This window comes from Oncorhynchus keta, unplaced genomic scaffold (assembly GCF_023373465.1).
Source record: "Oncorhynchus keta strain PuntledgeMale-10-30-2019 unplaced genomic scaffold, Oket_V2 Un_scaffold_20222_pilon_pilon, whole genome shotgun sequence".
In the NCBI taxonomy this organism is placed as follows: domain Eukaryota; kingdom Metazoa; phylum Chordata; class Actinopteri; order Salmoniformes; family Salmonidae; genus Oncorhynchus; species Oncorhynchus keta.
In genome coordinates this window covers 151956-172170 of record NW_026290855.1, presented here as the reverse complement: position 1 = coordinate 172170, position 20215 = coordinate 151956, and the positions used below count along the sequence as shown (strand labels likewise).

The window sequence follows — 20215 nt, the reverse complement described above, 5'->3', positions numbered from 1 at the left end:
TACTACTCCCATAAACCCGGAAAGATCGCTCACGTTACCGTGGTCACCCATCCGTTTCCTGCCTCAGCAGCAGAGTTGTGTCGAGAGACAGGGAAGACCGAACAACACCATAACCTCAACCAACTCTACAATGAAACTACCACCAATAGTATCCTCTCTCGATGTCGGCTTCTTCACGATACTGCTGGTAAGGAACTTCGACAGCTAACTTACACGTCCTCGTATTTGAAGTGCGGTCGGTCTGGCTTCACAAACAGTTAGCTAACATTAGAATTATAGGCAATTCGTTTTTCAAAGTGATAGCTACTTTTGTCAATCACAAAATAAAGGTGTATTAAACCTGAATATAGTCTTTACATTACTGTACCTAGCTAACGTAAGCTGGCTAAAATAGCGAGTCGGCAAACCAGGTTAATTGAGATCAGTTAGCTGGCTAGCTAAGCTCAGTAACGTTAGCTAACTGTTAGTTAGCAATGTAGAGACATGAGTCATGACCCTCATTTTCTGTGACCACTCGCCTTACTCTGCTCTGTTGTGTTAACTAGCTAGCTAACGACTGTGCAAGTCCAAATCAGTATCTTATTCTAGATGCATGGTGAATCTTAAATCCACGTATCATTGATTGTGTGAGCTAACGTTAGCTATCAGACTTGGCTATATATGCTGTTTGTTTAACTTGCCTAGCTAGCTGGCCAACAGCTAATGTTGTAGTTGTCTTGATTGCTAACATATGTAGCTAGCTAGCCAGGTCGTGGGACGGTACCACAAGTTAGTGAATTTAGCCGTAATCGTGTTGCGGAATGATGGAGCCGGTTGGTGAATTCCTCTGTTGTGGCTCATTCCTATTGGCTGACAACCCGGAACTGATCAAGCTCTGTTCTGCTGCTCAGGATATCAGCCTATTACAGTGTAAACTTTCTTTACAGTCAGTCAAGGATTTAAACTAAGTCATATACTTGTTAATCAGCACGATTCATGGCTTTTATAATGGCTTATAATCTAGAAACCGGAAGATAGCTAGAAAGTAGCTACAAATATGTCTGTATTCATACATTATTTAGGGAATAGGCCTGTCTCGTCACCGTCACATAGTTAAACCAGAGACAGTGGCAACATTTAATTACTGAAATATCTCTTGTTAAACTGAAGCTGTTGTCACTCAGCAGACATACAGATGAGTGTCACAGCCAGGCTGCTGTGAGATGACCTCACTATACGTAATACCACTAGTCCGGTATTAGTTGACCCTGGAAATAGTGTACATTTTGTAAATACAACCACATCCGCCACCACTCAGCCTTCTCTCTAAAGTGTTATATTACAAACCACAGTAAAGACAGCTTGTCCTGTTAACACGGACTGTCACCTTAAATGCATACTGTACATACATATACAGTGCCCTCTGTAATTATTGGGAAAGTGAAACATTTCTTCTTCTTTTGGCTTTACACTCCAAAATTTTGGATTTGAGGGTATTTCATTTGAGGGTATTTTCATCCATGTTGGGTGAACCGTTGAGAAATTACAGCACTTTCTGTACATGGTTCCCCCCATTTTAGGGGACCAATGGTCAAATAAAATGTTATTTGTCACATGCGGCGAATACTTAAATGTAAGTAGAGCCGCACACTCTAGGAGCTCAGATGCAATCATTTAATAACCTAATATTCAACGTTTTGACTGACAAACTGTCTTCATCAGGGTATAATCAAACACTGCGGGGTGACTAGTTTATATAGTGTCAAAGGACACACACTGGTGTCTGTAATCATGGCCGGTGTGGCCTGATATCATTGGTTAATTCTCATATATAAAAATAACATACCAAAAACATGAATGGATAGCATTCCATCATACACACTTTGCCTACCTAGGCCCACAAAACATTTACAATAGCAAAATCACAAGAATGTCTTCAGATTAAAGTCTACGTTGAAACCGAGAGGAGCAAGGGTCTTTAAATTAAAGATCCAGGCAGCCTCTCGTTTTAACAATAAATTATCAAGGTCACCCCCTCTCCTAGGGAGGGTGACATGTTCGATGCTGATATAACGTAGTGACATACGCCGAATACAAGCGGTGTAGACCTTACCATGAAATTCTTACTTACAAGCACTTAACCACACAACTACTGATCACTACTACTGACTACACCTACTGACCACAACTACAGGCCACAATCATACAACTACGGATAACTACTTACCAAAACAACTAACAACTACTGACCAAAACTACCGACTACAACTACTGAACCCCAAAGTATCACCACAACAACACAACTACTGACCACAACCACACCATTACTCACCATAAAACTATGGACCACACAACTATTAACCACAACTACTGATTACAACCACACAACTACTGACCACAACCACACAACTACTGACCAAAACTACTATCCACAAGTACTGACCACAGCCACAAAACTACTGACCAAAACTACTGAACCACACATCTACTTATCAAAACGAGTGACCAAAACTACTGATCACTATTGACCACAACTGCTGACTAACTACTGACCACGACCAAAAAAAGAAACACCACAACTAATGAACCTCCCTACTACTTACCCAAACTATTGATAAAAACCACACAAGTACTGACCACAACTACTTACAAAAATTACTGACCATTACTGAATGTAGGGACATGTGCCGAATACAACCGGTGTAGACCTTACCGCGAATTGCTTACTTACAAGCACTTAACCACACAATGCAGTTCAAGAAATACAGTTAAGAAAATATTTAATAAATAAACTAGAATAAAAAAATTACAATATATTTACATAACAATAACAAGGCTATATACAGGCTATATACAGGGGGTACCGAGTCAATGTGCGGGGATACAGGTTAGTCAAGGTAATTTGTAAAGTGCCTATGCAAAGATAAAACAGTGAGTAGCAGCAGTGAAAAAACAAAGGGGGTGTCAATGTAAACAGTCCAGGTGGCCATTTGATTCATTGTTCAGCAATCTTAAGGCTTGGGGGTAGAAGCTGTTAAGGAGCCTTTTGGTCTTGGTGCTTTGGAACCGCTTGCGGAAGCAGAGAGAACAGTCTATGACTTGGGTGACTGGAGTCTTTGACAAAGTATTGGTCCCATATTTATAAAGCGCAATGACTACATCATGCTTGTGACTCTACAAATTTGAATGAATCGTGAATAATTACGAGTGAGGAAGTTCATACCCCCAAGACATGCTAACCACTAACAATAACAGGGGAGGTTAGCATTTTATATCAAACCCCCAAGACATGCCCATGCCTACCCCTTACAATAACAGGGGAGGTTAGCATTTTATATCAAACCCCCAAGACATGCCCATGCCTACCCCTTACAATAACAGGGGAGGTTAGCATTTTGGGGTGGTGTGATTATTTGTCTGTTCACGATTCATTCAGGATTATCCGTAATCATGGTAGCATCCACATTAATGTAGAAGTGTTTAGAAACATATTATATTCTTATTTTCAATAAAAGAAACTCAAAAATGACACACTACATTATTTACCATTCATTTCTATTGGTCACAACGTAATCTGAAAATCAACCAAAACAAACAGCAAATGCATCCAACAAATTTGTAGAGTCACAAGCTTGATGTAGACATTGCGTGCTAGGAATATGGGACCAAATACTTAACTTTGTACTATAATACACATGTATATGTGTGGGGAGAACAAGTATTTGAAACACTGCCGATTTTGCAGGTTTTCCTACTTACAAAGCATGTAGAGATCTGTCATTTTTTATCATAGGTACACTTCAACTGTGAGAGACAGAATCTAAAACAAAAATCCAGAAAATCACATTGTATGATTTTTAAGTAAATAATTAGCATTTTATTGCACAACATAAGTATTTGATCACCTACCAACCAGTAAGAATTCCGGCTCTCACAGACCTGTTAGTTTTTCTTTAAGAAGCCCTCCTGTTCTCCACTCGTTACCTGTATAAAATACACCTGTCCACACACTCAATCAACCACACACACCCTGCTGATTTGAATGAGTCAAACGACTGATGTTAGAAAAAGCTTAGTTATCTGAATGTCCTCATTGACAGGATGCTACTGAGACACTGGTTTAGAGGGGTTCCCTTAGTATTAATACATGGGAATGTCCAGGCCATGCTTAACTTAGCCCCAGTCTATATCCTAGCCACAGCCCTGTCTTCTGTCCTAAGCTCAACTATCAGTCTAGTGACTGGCTCTTGTTGCTGTTTTTGTGTGAAGTTATTGTTATGGTGGTAGCAGAAAATTGGATTGTCATAGGACTCGGGAAAATGCTTGCTGAGATACAGAGAAATACATTTGATCTTCCAGGGAATGTGAGACTCTGTGTAGTAGAGTTCCCGCTCAGCCCAGTCAAAACTGTTCGCTGCTCTGGCCCCCCAATGGTGGAACAAACTCCCTCACGACGCCAGGACAGCGGAGTCAATCACCACCTTCCGGAGACACCTGAAACCCCACCTCTTTAAGGAATACCTAGGATAGGATAAGTAATCCTTCTCACCCCCCTTTAAGATTTAGATGCACTATTGTAAAGTGACTGCTCTACTGGATGTCATAAGGTGAATGCACCAATTTGTAAGTCGCTCTGGATAAGAGCGTCTGCTAAATGACTTAAATGTAAAATGTAGAGCATCTCCAATAACACCACTCTCCGTCAAAGATGGTGGATTAATGAAGATGTCTTTCTCGGGCTGTTTGCCATTGGAAAAAAATTGTCTGCTTAAAGGGTCCCATAGACACAAATGCGATAGCAGCTGGGTCTGGTCTGCTTAGTTCATGGACTGTATATGAACCAGAAAATATTATGCAATGTGATGTCTCACTTGTACTTCTTTCTCTGCCTCCGTGTCCAGTGTATGACACTGTCCTGGTCGCTCTAGTCCATGGGGAAGTTTGACTTTGATCCTGAGAACAGAGTCCTCTGTTCCACATCACCTGTGGCATCAACGCCCATCAGAGAACTGAGATGTCTGGATCTCAACAGGACTCATATGGATGAATTCTAAATAAATAATAAGAAGAGGGGGAGCCAAAGAGAGAGAAAGATGGTTTCTCACCTGTTTGCCTGGTCTGGAAACAGCAACAAGAGAATTAATGGAAACAATAGGACATCAGCTTTATAACTTCTTCCGTTAACACTGCAAACACTGACTGGTTGTTTTTGGACTGTGCTCATGTCACATCTGTGTGAGGACAGGTTCTAGCCATATCATCGCCCTCATTAACCCTTTCTTCTCCGGCTCTAGGTTACTGGTCTCTCCACTCCAGGCCAGGCTGAAATTACCAGTCTCGACACAGGAAACATTGAAGACATCCTCAGTAAGACATTGTCTGTGACAGGGTATAGAGACATCTCTGTGGTTCTCATCTATCCCTCTTTCTCTCTCCATCTGTGTCATTTCCTCCCTCTCGCCTCTCTCTCTCTATCATCTCTCCCTGTAATGCTCTTATCTTGTGTTGTCTCCTTCCTCAACGCTTGGTGGCTGTTTGACTGTATGAATAACACTAATGATTCACCCACGAACCTCCCTTGCCTATGAGTATGTGTAAATGTACTTTAATTCCTGTGTGTTTGACGTTGTTGTAAAACAGTGGGTGTAACGTGTTTTTCCCCCTCACAGACAATGCTGGAGTGGCGTTGGTTAATTTCTATGCAGACTGGTAAGTGTGTTAGTTCTCCTGTGAACATTTGTCCTCTCCTACTCAATTGTTTGTTTGCGTGTGTGTGTGTGTGTGTGTGTGTGTGTGTGTGTGTGTGTGTGTGTGTGTGTGTGTGTGTGTGTGTGTGTGTGTGTGATGAATTAGAATTCCAACATGCTTTAGTGGCATCATGGCTGGAGAGTAATGCAATGTGGCCAAAGCAATTACACTATGACAGTTCCTCCAAAGGGTAACAATATAAAATCTCATTTGATAAGCAAATTAAATTATACCCACATTCTCCCCCCTCTCCTCCCAGGTGTAGATTCAGCCAGATGCTCCAGCCTATCTTTGAGGAGGCATCGAACATCGCGAGGGAGGAGTTTCCTGATGTCACTCAGGTGGTGTTTGCGCGCGTCGACTGTGATCAGCACTGTGAGTGACACGCTCGAACACACACAGGGTTTTAATCCGTAACGTAACTTTTGGTTTGCCCAAACTCTGTAAAGTAATCTGATTACTTTTAGTTCATTTGACGTAGATTCAAAACTGGATGTTGCATTTTACTTTATGGGTTATGGCTTCTTCTAAACCATTGCTTTCTACTTCAATACAGATAATCATACGATTAGGTTGTATCTTTACATTAAAACCAAAAGTCGGTCAGATTTCCGGTCATGCCAATTCATGTAATTTTCTTGATCTTCAAGAATAGGATATAGCAATATAGATAAGCCAAATTGTTTAACCTGAGCATGACCCCAAAACTAAGGACTTATTAGCCTACTCTGTTGTTTAACCTGAGCATGACCCAAAACTAAGGACTTATTAGCCTATTCTGTTGTTTAACCTGAGCATGACCCCAAAACTAAGGACTTATTAGCCTACTCTGTTGTTTAACCTGAGCATGACCCAAAACTAAGGACTTATTAGCCTATTCTGTTGTTTAACCTGAGCATGACCCCAAAACTAAGGACTTATTAGCCTACTCTGTTGTTTAACCTGAGCATGACCCCAAAACTAAGGACTTATTAGCCTACTCTGTTGTTTAACCTGAGCATGACCCAAAACTAAGGACTTATTAGCCTATTCTGTTGTTTAACCTGAGCATGACCCCAAAACTAAGGACTTATTAGCCTACTCTGTTGTTTAACCTGAGCATGACCCAAAACTAAGGACGTATTAGCCTATTCTGTTGTTTAACCTGAGCATGACCCCAAAACTAAGGACGTATTAGCCTATTCTGTTGTTTAACGCGAGCATGACCCAAAACTAAGGACTTATTAGCCTACTCTGTTGTTTAACCTGAGCATGACCCAAAACTAAGGACTTATTAGCCTATTCTGTTGTTTAACCTGAGCATGACCCAAAACTAAGGACGTATTAGCCTATTCTGTTGTTTAACCTGAGCATGACCCAAAACTAAGGACGTATTAGCCTATTCTGTTGTTTAACCTGAGCATGACTCAAAACTATTGACGTATTAGCCTATTCTGTTGTTTAACCTGAGCATGACTCAAAACTATTGACGTATTAGCCTATTCTGTTGTTTAACCTGAGCATGACTCAAAACTAAGGACGTATTAGCCTATTCTGTTGTTTAACCTGAGCATGACTCAAAACTAAGGACGTATTAGCCTATTCTGTTGTTTAACCCGAGCATGACTCAAAACTAAGGACGTATTAGCCTATTCTGTTGTTTAACCCGAGCATGACCCTAAAACTAAGGACTTATTAGCCTATTCTGTTGTTTAACCTGAGCATGACCCCAAAACTAAGGACTTATTAGCCTACTCTGTTTAACCTGAGCATGACCCCAAAACCAAGGACTTATTAGCCTACTCTGTTTATGATTTTGTTGTCATTGAGGACTGATTGGGCTCATTGCTTCAAGTTGAAAAGGAAATTTTGCTCTCATGGAATGACATGCTTTGAGCACTAACGAAAAATGAATACCATATGCTGCATTTGCTATAGGCCTATTGTTTAAGCGTGTGTTGGTGACACTGATATCTCTATCATTTGCAGCTCTTTAAGTTGATCAGAAGTGTGCGAGTTTGAGCATGTGTCCAATAGGCCTATGGACATAATTTTTTTTAATCGGCATGAATTAGAGCAATAAAAGCCCCACTTGTGGTCTTGTTAAATGAAACTTGTTTTTGACAGCATGTGGAGCTCAATACCATGGAGGAGCCGTCAAACGTTTATTACACAGACTGTGATCCACACGATGCACCTGCAAGAGCACATGTTTCACTGGCTGTCCACTGGTTGCAACATTGATTGATAGGCAGCTTTAACTTCTTCAATTCAACCATTATTGGGTTAAAATACACATTTTCGTTTGTCCACAGCCATCCACAACAACCACAATCCGTGAGGTGCAAATAGCTAAATGAGAGAGCAGCAGTGTAGATATCAATAACACTTGGAGGTACGACATCCTTACCTCCAAGTGTTTATTCAAGTTAAATGTATAATCTTTGGATGCCAACAGCAGTAAAATCAAAATCACATTTTACTTGTCACATTTTTTTTGTAAGCAATAGGTGTAGAGCCACTGCCTGTTCACCCCGCTACCATCCAGAAGGCGAGGTCAGTATAGGTGCATCAAAGCTGGGACCAAGAGACTGAAAAATAGCTTCTAGCTTAAGGCCATCAGACTGTTAAACAGCCATCACGAACACAGAGGCTGCTGCCTACATACAGACTTGAAATCATTGGCAACTTTAATAAATGGATCACTAGTCACTTTAATAATGCAACTTTAATAATGTTTACATATCTTACATTACTCATCTCATATGTATATACTGTATTTTATACCATCTATTGCACTTTCCCTTTGCCACTCGGTCATCGCTCATCCGTATATTTATATGTATATATTCTTATTCCATCCCTTTACATTTGTGTGTGTCAGGTAGTTGTTGTGGAATTGTTAGATTACTTGTTAGATATTACTGCACTGTCGGCACTAGAGGCACAAGCATTTCGCTACCCTCGCATTAACATCTGCTCACCATGTGTATGTGACAAATAAAATTAGATTTGATAGACTAACAGTAAAACGCTTACTTGTGATCCCTTCCCAACTATGCAGAGACAAAAATAGAAAACAATATATAATAACACAAGGAATACATCCACAATGAGTCAGGATAACTGGGCTATATACATGGGGTACCAGTACCGAGTCAGGATAACTGGGCTATATACACGGGGTACCGGTACCGAGTCAGGATAACTGGGCTATATACACGGGGTACCGGTACAGAGTCAGGATAACTGGGCTATATACACGGGGTACCGGTACAGAGTCAGGATAACTGGGCTATATACACGGGGTACAGAGTCAGGATAACTGGGCTATATACACGGGGTACCGAGTCAGGATAACTGGGCTATATACACGGGGTACCGAGTCAGGATAACTGGGCTATATACACGGGGTACCGAGTCAGGATAACTGGGCTATATACACGGGGTACCGAGTCAGGATAACTGGGCTATATACACGGGGTACCGAGTCAGGATAACTGGGCTATATACACGGGGTACCGAGTCAGGATAACTGGGCTATATACACGGGGTACCGAGTCAGGATAACTGGGCTATATACACAGGGGGCTATATACCGGGGTACCGAGTCAGGATAACTGGGCTATATACACGGGGTACCGAGTCAGGATAACTGGGCTATATACACGGGGTACCGAGTCAGGATAACTGGGCTATATACACGGGGTACCGAGTCAGGATAACTGGGCTATATACACGGGGTACCGAGTCAGGATAACTGGGCTATATACACGGGGTACCGAGTCAGGATAACTGGGCTATATACACGGGGTACCGAGTCAGGATAACTGGGCTATATACACGGGGTACCGAGTCAGGATAACTGGGCTATATACACGGGGTACCGAGTCAGGATAACTGGGCTATATACACGGGGTACCAGTACTGAGTCGATGTGCAGGGGTACGAGGTAATTGAGGTAGATATGTACATATAAGTAGGGGTAACGTGACTAAGAAACAGGATATATAATAAACAGTAGCAGCAGTGTATGTGAGTCAAAAGAGTGCAAAAAGGGTCAATGCAGATAGTCCGGGTAGCTATTTGGTTAAATATTTATCAGTCTTATGGCTTGGGGGTAGAAGCTGTTCAGGGTCCTGTTGGTTCCAGGCTTGGTGCATGCGGTGGAAGAGAGGACAGTCTATGATTTGGGTGACTAGAGTCTTTGAGAATTTTTATAGGGCCTTCCTCTGACACTGCCTTGTATAGAGGTCCTGGTTGGCAGGGAGCTCGACCCCAATGGTGTACTGGGTCGTACGCACTACCCTCTATAGCGCCATGTGGTGGGATGCCAAACAGTTGCCATACCAGTTGCCATACCAAGTGGTGATGCAGCCAGTCAAGATGCCTTCAATGGTGCACCTTTATAACTTTTTGAGGATCTGAGGGCCCATGCCGAAAATGTTCAGCCTCCTGAGGGGGAAGAGCCGTTGTTGTGCCTTCTTCACGACTGTGTTGGTGTGTGTAGACCATGTTAATACCTTATTGATGTGTAGGAACCTGAAGCTCTCGACCCGCTCCCTACAGCCCTGTCGATGTGGATGGCGGCATGCTCGGCCCTCTGTTTCCTGTAGTCCATGATCAGCTCCTTTGTCTTGCTCTTAATAAAGCCTTGATTTTTTTTTGTTGCAGTCGCACCATTAGAAGGACTGTATGCTACAAAAGCCTATTCCTGCAAACCATCACAATGCATTTGGTGTGTCATCATAGTGGTCTTTGATTTGTGGTCCAACAAACTTAAACTGTTTTTTTTCAACGCGGATTTGAATGTCGTTGAGAAAACAGAAAGGTGTCCTCATACTTTCTCAATTTTAAAGTAAGTAATAAAGTAGGATTTACATTTTTGTAATTTGATTACAATATTTTAGCTGGTAATGGATTACAGTTAGTTTTTTTGTAATCAAAACACACACACACAGACGTTTGATAGGCACATCCTTTGAGATAAACAAATTAAAGGGAATTATTGATGACCTGCAAACTGTTTGAAGACTAATGACAAAATTGCTGCTGCCTGTGAAGACTGGAGCTTAGAGACACCCTGCAGTGAGACTGACACCTGCCAAACACACAGCACTATGAGAATATTTACTCTCACTGGGGGGCAGCTTTCATCTGAGGGATCAGGGGCTGACTGACGGCTGTGTCTTTAGACAGCTTTAAACACCCTCTGTCTTTTACTCTCACCTTTTTTCATCCATCCCCGTTTCTATCCATCCTTTTCTGATTTTCTCTACCTGCCTCTTTTCCTTCATTCCCCTTTCCTTTGTCCGCCTTTCTCCCCCTCTACCTCATTCTATATTAATCTCTCTAGCTGACATAGCTCAGCGGTACAGGATCAGTAAGTACCCTACGTTGAAGTTGTTCCGTAATGGAATGATGATGAAGAGGGAATACAGAGGTCAGAGGTCAGTCACAGCCATCGCTGACTTCATCCGCCAGCAGAAGGTCGATCCCATTAAAGAGATACACAGTCTGGAGGAGGTCAACTCTGCAGATGTGAGTATCAGGCACACACAAATCAGTGTGTTGTTGTCCAAACATTTGAACATGTAAAAGGTGTGCCTCAGGGATCTGTTCTAGGACCATTATTAATCTAAATATTGAATAATAATAATAATTTATTACATTTGTACAGCGCTTTTCATTATACAGAATAATCTCAAAGTGCATAAAAGTAAAAAATGTAAACGAAATAGAAGAAAAAAGACAACTATACAGGGCAACTGACACAAAGAACACAGCTGACGGGACACCAAGGAGCTATCAACAGAAAGCCTCCTAAAGATTTGTATATGACTCTGTCCTCAAAAAATAATTGGTACTGAACCAGGAAATGTATCTCTCTCTCTGCAGAGGGACAGGCGTAACATTATTGGTTACTTTGACCAGAAGGATTCTGAGAACTACCACACGTTTGAGAAGGTGGCCAACATCCTCCGAGACGACTGTGTGTTTCTCGCTGCCTTCGGGTGAGTCAAGCCTCTTCAGACCAACCACTGCACTCAGGGTCTACGAAACATTTATAATATAGTTTATATGTTTTGGTCTGGCATTTGAGTCATCTTTTAATCTTTCCTCTGTCCCTCCAGTGACGTGTCCCAGACAGAGAGGTTCAGTGGTGATAATGTGATCTATAAACCGATGGGGGAGACTGTTCCTGACATGGTGTACCTGGGCTCACTAACCAACTTTGACCTCACCTACGCTTGGGCGCAGGACAAATGTGTCCCTCTGGTCCGCGAGATCACCTTCGAAAACGGAGAGGTGCGTTCTCTCTACCTCTTTTTCTTCTCTCCGTTTGATCCAGTCTAAAGTAAATAATTTAGGTTTTGGGCTAGCCCCGGTCTACACCGCTGGGAGTCGTCTTCCAGTTCTGATCTGGCTTCTTCCCCTACAGCAGTCCCACCCTAATGTAATCCTGTCCTTATCTCTTTGTTCAATCATTATCATATGAATAGGGGGGTGTGCTTATCCCATTGATACTTGGCCTGGGATGGCACCCACCGACATCTACGCCATTTGCTGACAACAAGGCATAGACACACACACACCTGAATCTCCCACTGACCCGTTAAGGCTTCCGGATGCTTCCCAGCCGAAACAGTTTCTGAACAGTTTGTGCATACATTACATTTTGACGTTTTTGTTCATTTTGGACCCCGGCAAGGGTTGTAGCCAAAGTCTATGCCCCCTAGTCACAGATTGGTCAACAGTAGGTATTCTTCAATGAAGTGCTTGTTGTCATTCAATGAGATGACCCGTCCTCATACTACACCAAACATCTTAGTCAGATGCAAAATTGCGCAACTAAGATCTCCTATGGAAAAATGCCAACATTATAATGACAGATGTTTTTAGTTAACTTTAACATTAATTCTGACTATTGAAGAAGTGTATAGTAGCGTCTCAAAATGGACAAACAGTACTATTTCTTTTTTTCAAAATGTTCAAGCGAAAATCTTTTAAGGGAGTATGCGAGCCCATCGTTTGGTTCGGCTCGGTGCCAGACGAACTGAAGCATGCTGACGCCTTCACTCTTCTTCCCTGTGTGTGTGTGTTCCAGGAGCTGACTGAAGAGGGGATCCCATTCCTCATCCTGTTTCACGTGAAGGAGGACACAGAGAGCTTGGAGAAGTTCCAGCACGAAGTGGCACGCCAGCTCATCAGCGAGAAAGGTAGTGTGTTTGTCTTAAAAGTCTGTTTGTGGCCCAATCACCTGGGGAAATAACAGGGTGTGCCACAGGGTTTAATGCTGGGACCATTGTTACTCTCTTGTTCTATTTATTTGTTGTGTTTTCATCCCAGCCAGGGACAGAGTTGCATTATATTTGTTAGATAACCGTACTATTATAGTCATGCTAATCTCTTCTTAATAAATCATATAAATTATATTAATAACTATCCCCTCCTGCCTAGGATCTATAAACTTTCTGCATGCGGACTGTGAAAAGTTCCGTCACCCACTGCTACACATCCAGAAGACGCCAGCAGACTGTCCTGTCATTGCTATAGACTCCTTCAGACACATGTATGTGTACCCTGAGTTCAGAGACATTGAGTAAGTACAACCTCTCTACTTTCTTTCACCTGTCTCTGGTTGAATTTTTATTTTTTTTACCTCTTAGCCATTTGGCCAACTATTTAGGGCACCTTGAGTGGTTCTCGACCGGTTCCAACCGACATTTCTGTGTTCAGCATGATCTGTGAATGGTGCAGCATCAATGCATGTGCACTCTGTGAATGGTCTGGTTGTCCCGCTTCGAACGCCGATGACATGCAGTTTGTGAAATCTGACACATCATTTACATGGAGAGCGACAGGTCACATTTTCTGGCCTGTCCAGACAAAGGATAGATTTGCTCTGGCTGTGGAGCTCGCAACTCCAATTGTGATACGGTTTGTCAGACCATGAGACATTAATTGTTCACCCAAAAGTATATATTTTTGATACTTTGAGGGGTCTTACAATTCAAACTCAAATAGCAGAATGATCCTTGGTATTGCTTTCTTAAAACCCCAAAAATAACACAACATGCAACAATTTCAAAGATTTACAGTTCATATAAGGAAATCAGTCAATTGAAATGAATTAATTATACCCTAATCTATGGATTTCACATGACTGGGAATACAGATATGCATCTGTTGGTCACAGATACCTTTAAAAAAAAAAAGTAGGGGTGTGGATCAGAAAACCAGTCCGTATCTGGTGTGACCACCATCTGCCTCATGCAACGTGACACATCTCCTTCGCATAGAGTTGATCAGGCTGTTGATTGTGGACTGTGGAATGATGGCCCACTCCTCTTTAATGGCTGTGCCAAGTTGCTGGATTTTGGTGGGAACTGGAGCATGCTGTTGACATCATCAAACTGCTCACACACACACAACGCCATACACGTGGTCTGTGGTTGTATGGCCGGTTGGACATACTACCAAATTCTCTAAAACGACATTGGAGGCAGTATATGGTAGATTTTTTAACAATCAGTTCTCTGGCAACGGTGGACTTTCCTGCAGTCAGTGGCCTTTTATTGTACCCAGCACAAGGTGCACCTGTGTAATGATCATGCTGTTTAATCAGCAGCTTGTTATCCCACACCTATCAGTTGGATGGATTATTTTAGCAAAGAAGAAATGCTCACTAACAGGGATGTAAACACATTTGTGAAAAACATTTGAGAGAAATAAGCTTTTTGTGGGTATGGAACATTTCTGGGATCTTTTATTTCAGCACATGGATCCAACACGTGTTGCGTTTATATTATTATTCAGTACAGAACCCCCAAGTTTAAACAGAACTTAGACTCTTATGGGTTAACAAATCAATAATGAATGATCTTTGTGATGGTGTTTTATTTAATGGATTTTAAACAGCTGAATTGTGGTGTTTGTCTTTTTTTGTTTTTACATAGTCTACAGTTACATAAACAAATGACAATGCTATTGTTTTATTTGAAATGCATTTTCTTTTGTATCCTGTTACCTTCATAGACGCAGCCAAGTGATTATTTTTGCGATGGCATATATGAAGTGTATTTATTAGACTGTTAGAATGTTGATGTCCAAAAGGCTCGTCATTGGCTTGAGGGGTTGTCCCTCGAGGCCAGGCTTTTCTAGTGTTCATTTTTGTCTGACTTGAGTGACAATATTTGAGATGGCTCATTATTGTTGTCATTAGATTATTTAGATCTGTATGTTGAAAATCTGCATTTGTCAAATATAATACATTCCATTTTACACACACACACACACACACACACACACACACACACACACACACACACACACACACACACAGTCCACAGATTATAATAGAAATGTCACACCTTCTAGATAATTCTTCTATTGACGGCCCTGGAAACCGGAGCTAATGTGACATGACTTGGCACGTGCAATTAGTGTTAACTAATCGAATGTAATTTAATCTAATCTATTTTACCCCCCATCTAAGCCCCTCCCCCACCACTCCCCCTATCACCTCTGTGATCAGACAGACAGAGCCCTGAGGTCTGACACCCGCTTCAACTAATTACATTACATCACATTCACTACCTCCTCCTCTGGATGTCTGTGTTTGTGTTCTCCCTCCCTCTGTCACCGAGATCAAATTATTTCATTAGCTGTGTGTGTGTGGTGTCTGCAGCCACCTCTAACATGCAGAGACGGCTTTGATATGGGACCAGCTCTGATGTGATATCAGTTTATGACCTTCTGTCATTAACCACACTTCAGTAATGTCATTGGTAGACCTAATGATTATATTAATGTGTGTAGGATCCCTGGGAAGCTGAGGCAGTTTGTTCTGGACCTCCACTCTGGGAAGTTACACAGAGAGTTCCACCACGGCCCAGACCCGACAGACAGCACACCTGGACAGGTCAGAACACCAAGCATACTCGTACACCGTCATTATGTGTGTATAAAACGGTATCATTGCAGTAGTAGAGGGAGGTGTGTGTATATAAATGTGTTATTTCATCAGGAGGAGATCGGTGAGGTGGCCAGTAACCCACCAGAGAGTTCCTTCCAGAAGTTAGCCCCCAGTGAGACGCGCTACACACTCCTCAGGGACCGTGATGAACTGTGACCTCAACGACTTTACCACAACCCTGACCTATGACCCACGACCCCATGGCATGCCCCGGAGTCAGTGTCCAGAGTCAGGACAGGCCAGCGGGATGGGACAGCAACACCCCAACTCACCCCCAACACCCTTAATGGAGAGAGAGGAGGAAGAGAGGATAAGGAAGACCAGAGAGTAGGTTAAATCCAGGACAGCCGTGTTGGAATAACCTATATTTTCATAACTCTTACGTGTACAATTTTTTATTTTCGATTAAAAGGATGAAACCAGAAGAAGAAAATGGTGTGGGGGGGGTTAGGACAAAAAAAGAAGCAAAGCGTTTTAACTTTTATTTTTGGAGCTTGTAAATAATAATAGTGCTTGTGCTGAGTGAGCGTTGGTCTTTGTCATCCTGATCTAAATTAAAAACCGAATTACTTTAGGTTCAAAAACATGTAGCACCCTTTTTCCCCTTTTTTTTGACCAGTGAGATCCCTTGCTCCGGTTGTTCAGTCTCATTACGGTTCTTATCTGTGGGTAGTCCAGCTCAGTCCCGTTTGAGTGAGAGAGGGTTCTGGTCCTGGAGGACTACAGTGTCTCGGCTGCATCTTAATAGTTCACCCCCCTCTCCTCCTTTCCTTTATTTAAACTGATGTGAAAGCATATTTCTGGCAGGTATCCACCATGCTGCTTCCACCTATTCTATGATTTCAAATGGGATGAGAGGAGATGAGGAAAGGAACACATTGTAGAGTATTGAGATGCAGCTTTCCTCTCCCTGGTACTAAACTCATGCAACTGATTGGCCAGAGAGCCTATTCACCTAAGTCACGTTCAGGAGGCACAAAATGGTAGAAAACGTTTAGAAACAACGGAGATACTACCATAAACTGTCCAATAGTTAAATGTTTGTTTCCATTGTCTGTCAGAAAAGCATTTTCTTCCTTTTGTACTTGAACGTGCCCCAGATCTGCAATACTCACTCAGATGGTAGTTCCTAAAGGCTGAGAGGTGTCAGTCAGACACTGCTGCTCTAGAGGACAGGAGGGGAACCTCACACTGAAGGAGAAAAATCAGACTCTGGGCTGCATCTCAATCCTCTGCAGTGGCTTCTTCTCCATCTGCACTGGTCTGACACAGGCCAGGCCACGCCCACTTAGCAACAAGTCCAGGTGACAGCAATATGGAAGAAGCTGACCTGGAAAGTATCCTTATTTCACCTGTCACTCAAATCAGTTCAGATGGAGCAATGAAAGGAGACAAGGGGTATTGAGATGCATGCTGTGTGTTTATTTATAGTACTGTGTGTACAGTCCCTCCCTAGAACCAAACAGTACCCTGATCTGACCAATCACGGAGGGAGGGTTAAAGGGGGAGAAATCTCATTTCTAAATCAGTCATCTCGGAGAGAGAGAAAATAAAACAAGTAAATTAAACCATTTTACAGGATGTTGTGTGTTGAGTCTGTTTGTTCAGTTCTACAGAGAAGATGCTTGACACACACACACTTCCTTCATCAGAAGCAGATTTTTTTGGTTTTCTTTGGCAATATAAAACACCCAGTAAATCATCACATAGATTAAGAGCATCCATATTTAGTTTGTCCCGGTCTGAGTTCAGAGGTCATCTACTGTTGTAGTAAATGACATCAGGTGTGACATGTTTCTCTCGTGGCACTGTTAGGGAAACTTTGGCCTATCACACATCACAACTTTCTACCTGGTACACCCAGGACAGTACACCCAGGACAGCTGTGTTTATCCTCCTAACCTTTCTTAATCACAATCACTCATTCTTATTCTCTGCTCCCCAGTCTGTCATAGGGAGCAGGCCTCTCCTCTCCAGCAGGGTTCAGACCAGGACACAGTCTTGACATTTACTGCTGTTTATACCTCCCTCTCCCTCCTCCCTCTGTTAATGAGCTGTATACTCTAAGCAGAGCAGCAGACTCAGATAAACATCAATAAGTTCATAAACTAGAGAGATGGGTGACTGCTCGACCCAGGCAGTGTCTGGCTTTGGCACAGTGTGTATTTGATAAAGACTGGGGGTAGTTAAGACGGTCTGTCTAAGAAACACAGTATAATAACATGACTTTAATAAAACTACCATCTCTCCGTCTGTACTAAAAGGCACCAAACAGCAGGACTTATGTTACAAAACTAGGCTGTAGTGTTTGCTACTAATAATGCAAATATTTTCACTATATAATCATATACTTAAAGTAACTGTGCAGTGAAAGTTCTGTAATCTCATACCCAAATAATGTTGACTCATCCTATACTTGTATTTGTGGGTAAAATATTAATTGTAGAACAAAAAAAAGCACAAACTTGTATCTCAAAGCTTGCTGTTTCCTCTGAGGAGCATGAGCTGGCCAATCAGCGGTCTACTCGCATGAATATTTTTAAGATCAGTATACGCCCACACCATTCCAACACAGAAAAGCTGCTTTTTAACATATTTAAAAGATTTTGGAAGGAAAACTATTTCATTTATATTGTAAAAATGTGTAGGTCATATTTAATAGAAATCTGGAAACACTGGACAGTTACTTTAACGTTTTAAATACAAAGCCAACAGACCCAGCATATATACATACATCACACTCAACTAACACAGCATTCACACCTCCCTTTCACACTCAGGTCCTCAAGGCTCTCCTACGATGTTTAAAAGTCTTATTGATTGGGAAGTGGTAGATCCCAGTGGCAGGCTTCTCTTCACAGGAAGGCCTCTCTTGACATACCTCTCTCCTCGGTCTATTGGCACCGAGAAGGAGGAATTCCTTATTACCACAGTAAAGAGCAAATCTATTGGTCAAACAACTGATTGTTAGAGCGGAAAGCCAGTTAGTCTGAGGGATTTCTTGGTTGAGTTCCTGCCCGACTAGATGTGCAGGCGTTGCATTGCATCAACCAATGTTTGTGCGCCACTTCAACTGTGCAGTCGGGCATCAGATTGCTATATCATATGATGTGGTTAGCTGATATACAATGGGGCAAAAAGTATTTAGTCAGCCACCAATTGTGCAAGTTCTCCCACTTAAAAAGATGAGGCCTGTAATTTTCATCATAGGTACACTTCAACTATGGCAGACAAAATGAGAAATAAATCCAGAAATCACATTGTAGGATTTTTAATGCATTTATTTGCAAATTATGGTGGAAAATAAGTATTTGGTCAATAATAATATACCCTTTGTTGGCAATGACAGAGGTCAAACGTTTTCTGTAAGTCTTGCTGGTATTTTGGCCCATTCCTCCATGCAGATCTCCTCTAGAGCAGTGATGTTTTGGGGCTATTGCTGGGCAACACGGACTTTCAACTCCCTCCAAAGATTTTCTATGGGGTTGAGATCTGGAGACTGGTTAGGCCACTCCAGGACCTTGAAATGCTTCTTACAAAGCCACTCCTTCGTTGCCCGGGCGGTGTGTTTGGGATCATTGTCATGCTGAAAGACCCAGCCACGTTTCATCTTCAATGCCCTTGCTGATGGCTTTGTTACTTTGGTCCCAGCTCTCTGCAGGTCATTCACTAGGTTCCCCTGTGTGGTTCTGGGATTTTTGCTCACCGTTCTTGTGATCATTTTGACCCCACGGGGTGAGATCTTGCGTGGAGCCCCAGATCGAGGGAGATTATCAGTGGTCTTGTATGTCTTCCATTTCCTAATAATTGCTCCCACAGTTGATTTCTTCAAACCAAGCTGCTTACCTATTGCAGATTCAGTCTTCGCAGCCTGGTGCAGGTCTACAATTTCGTTTCTGGTGTCCTTTGACAGCTCTTTGGTCTTGGCCATAGTGGAGTTTGGAGTGTGACTGTTTGAGGTTGTGGACAGGTGTCTTTTATACTGATAACAAGTTCAAACAGGTGCCATTAATACAGGTAACGAGTGGAGGACAGAGGAGCCTCTTAAAGAAGAAGTTACAGGTCTGTGAGAGCCAGAAATCTTGCTTGTTTGTAGGTGACCAAATACTTATTTTCCACCATAATTTACAAATAAATTAATTAAAAATCCTACAATGTGATTTTCTGGATTTTTTTTCTCCTCATTTTGTCTGTCATAGTTGAAGTGTACCTGTGATAAATTACAGGCCTCTCATCTTTTTAAGTGGGAGAACTTGCACAATTGGTGGCTGACTAAATACTTTTTTGCCCCACTATATATGTAAGCTCTAGCATGCGTCTGCAATGTAGTCGGGCAGTACCTGGACCAGTGTAAGCTTCTGGAGGTCAGAGGTCCTTTCACTACCAATCAGAGGTCACTTGTCCTTGTCCAGCGGTGGTTCTGGTTCCGTAGGGGGTGCAGTGAGCTGGTTCATCTGGGACTCTACTCTAGCTCTGCGTTTCTTCTGGACCAGGTTCCCCCCTGCAAACCCCAGAGCCCCCCCCTCCAAG

The 20215-nt window shown here is 42.2% G+C and overlaps 2 protein-coding genes and 1 long non-coding RNA gene across 4 annotated transcripts in view; 1 reads left to right on the top strand and 2 right to left on the bottom strand.

Annotated features, from left to right (window-relative positions):
• The first annotated feature begins 18 nt into the window (after positions 1-18).
• LOC118381121 (endoplasmic reticulum resident protein 44-like) lies at positions 19-17266 on the top strand. The gene is made up of 11 exons (XM_052514945.1): positions 19-187; positions 5274-5346; positions 5649-5688; positions 5987-6102; positions 11063-11247; positions 11605-11720; positions 11841-12015; positions 12815-12926; positions 13168-13309; positions 15529-15631; positions 15737-17266. Exons 1-11 carry the CDS (start codon positions 131-133, stop codon positions 15839-15841), a joined length of 1224 nt encoding a protein of 407 aa, XP_052370905.1. The 5' UTR covers positions 19-130; the 3' UTR covers positions 15842-17266.
• LOC127928034 (uncharacterized) lies at positions 6279-7477 on the bottom strand. Of its 2 annotated transcripts, none has more exons than XR_008130068.1 (3): positions 7435-7477; positions 6923-7332; positions 6279-6871 (listed from the first exon to the last, which is right to left on the bottom strand). It is a non-coding gene; the product is annotated as an uncharacterized LOC127928034 (long non-coding RNA). The 2 variants fall into 2 exon arrangements; XR_008130069.1 differs by having other exon boundaries at positions 7384-7436.
• Positions 17087-20215, bottom strand: part of LOC118378839 (syntaxin-17) — a 38468-nt gene continuing 35339 nt past the window's right edge. Inside the window, 1 exon segment of the mRNA XM_052514946.1 lies at positions 17087-20214. Coding sequence (XP_052370906.1) covers positions 20080-20214 — 135 coding nt within the window. The 3' untranslated portion in view covers positions 17087-20079.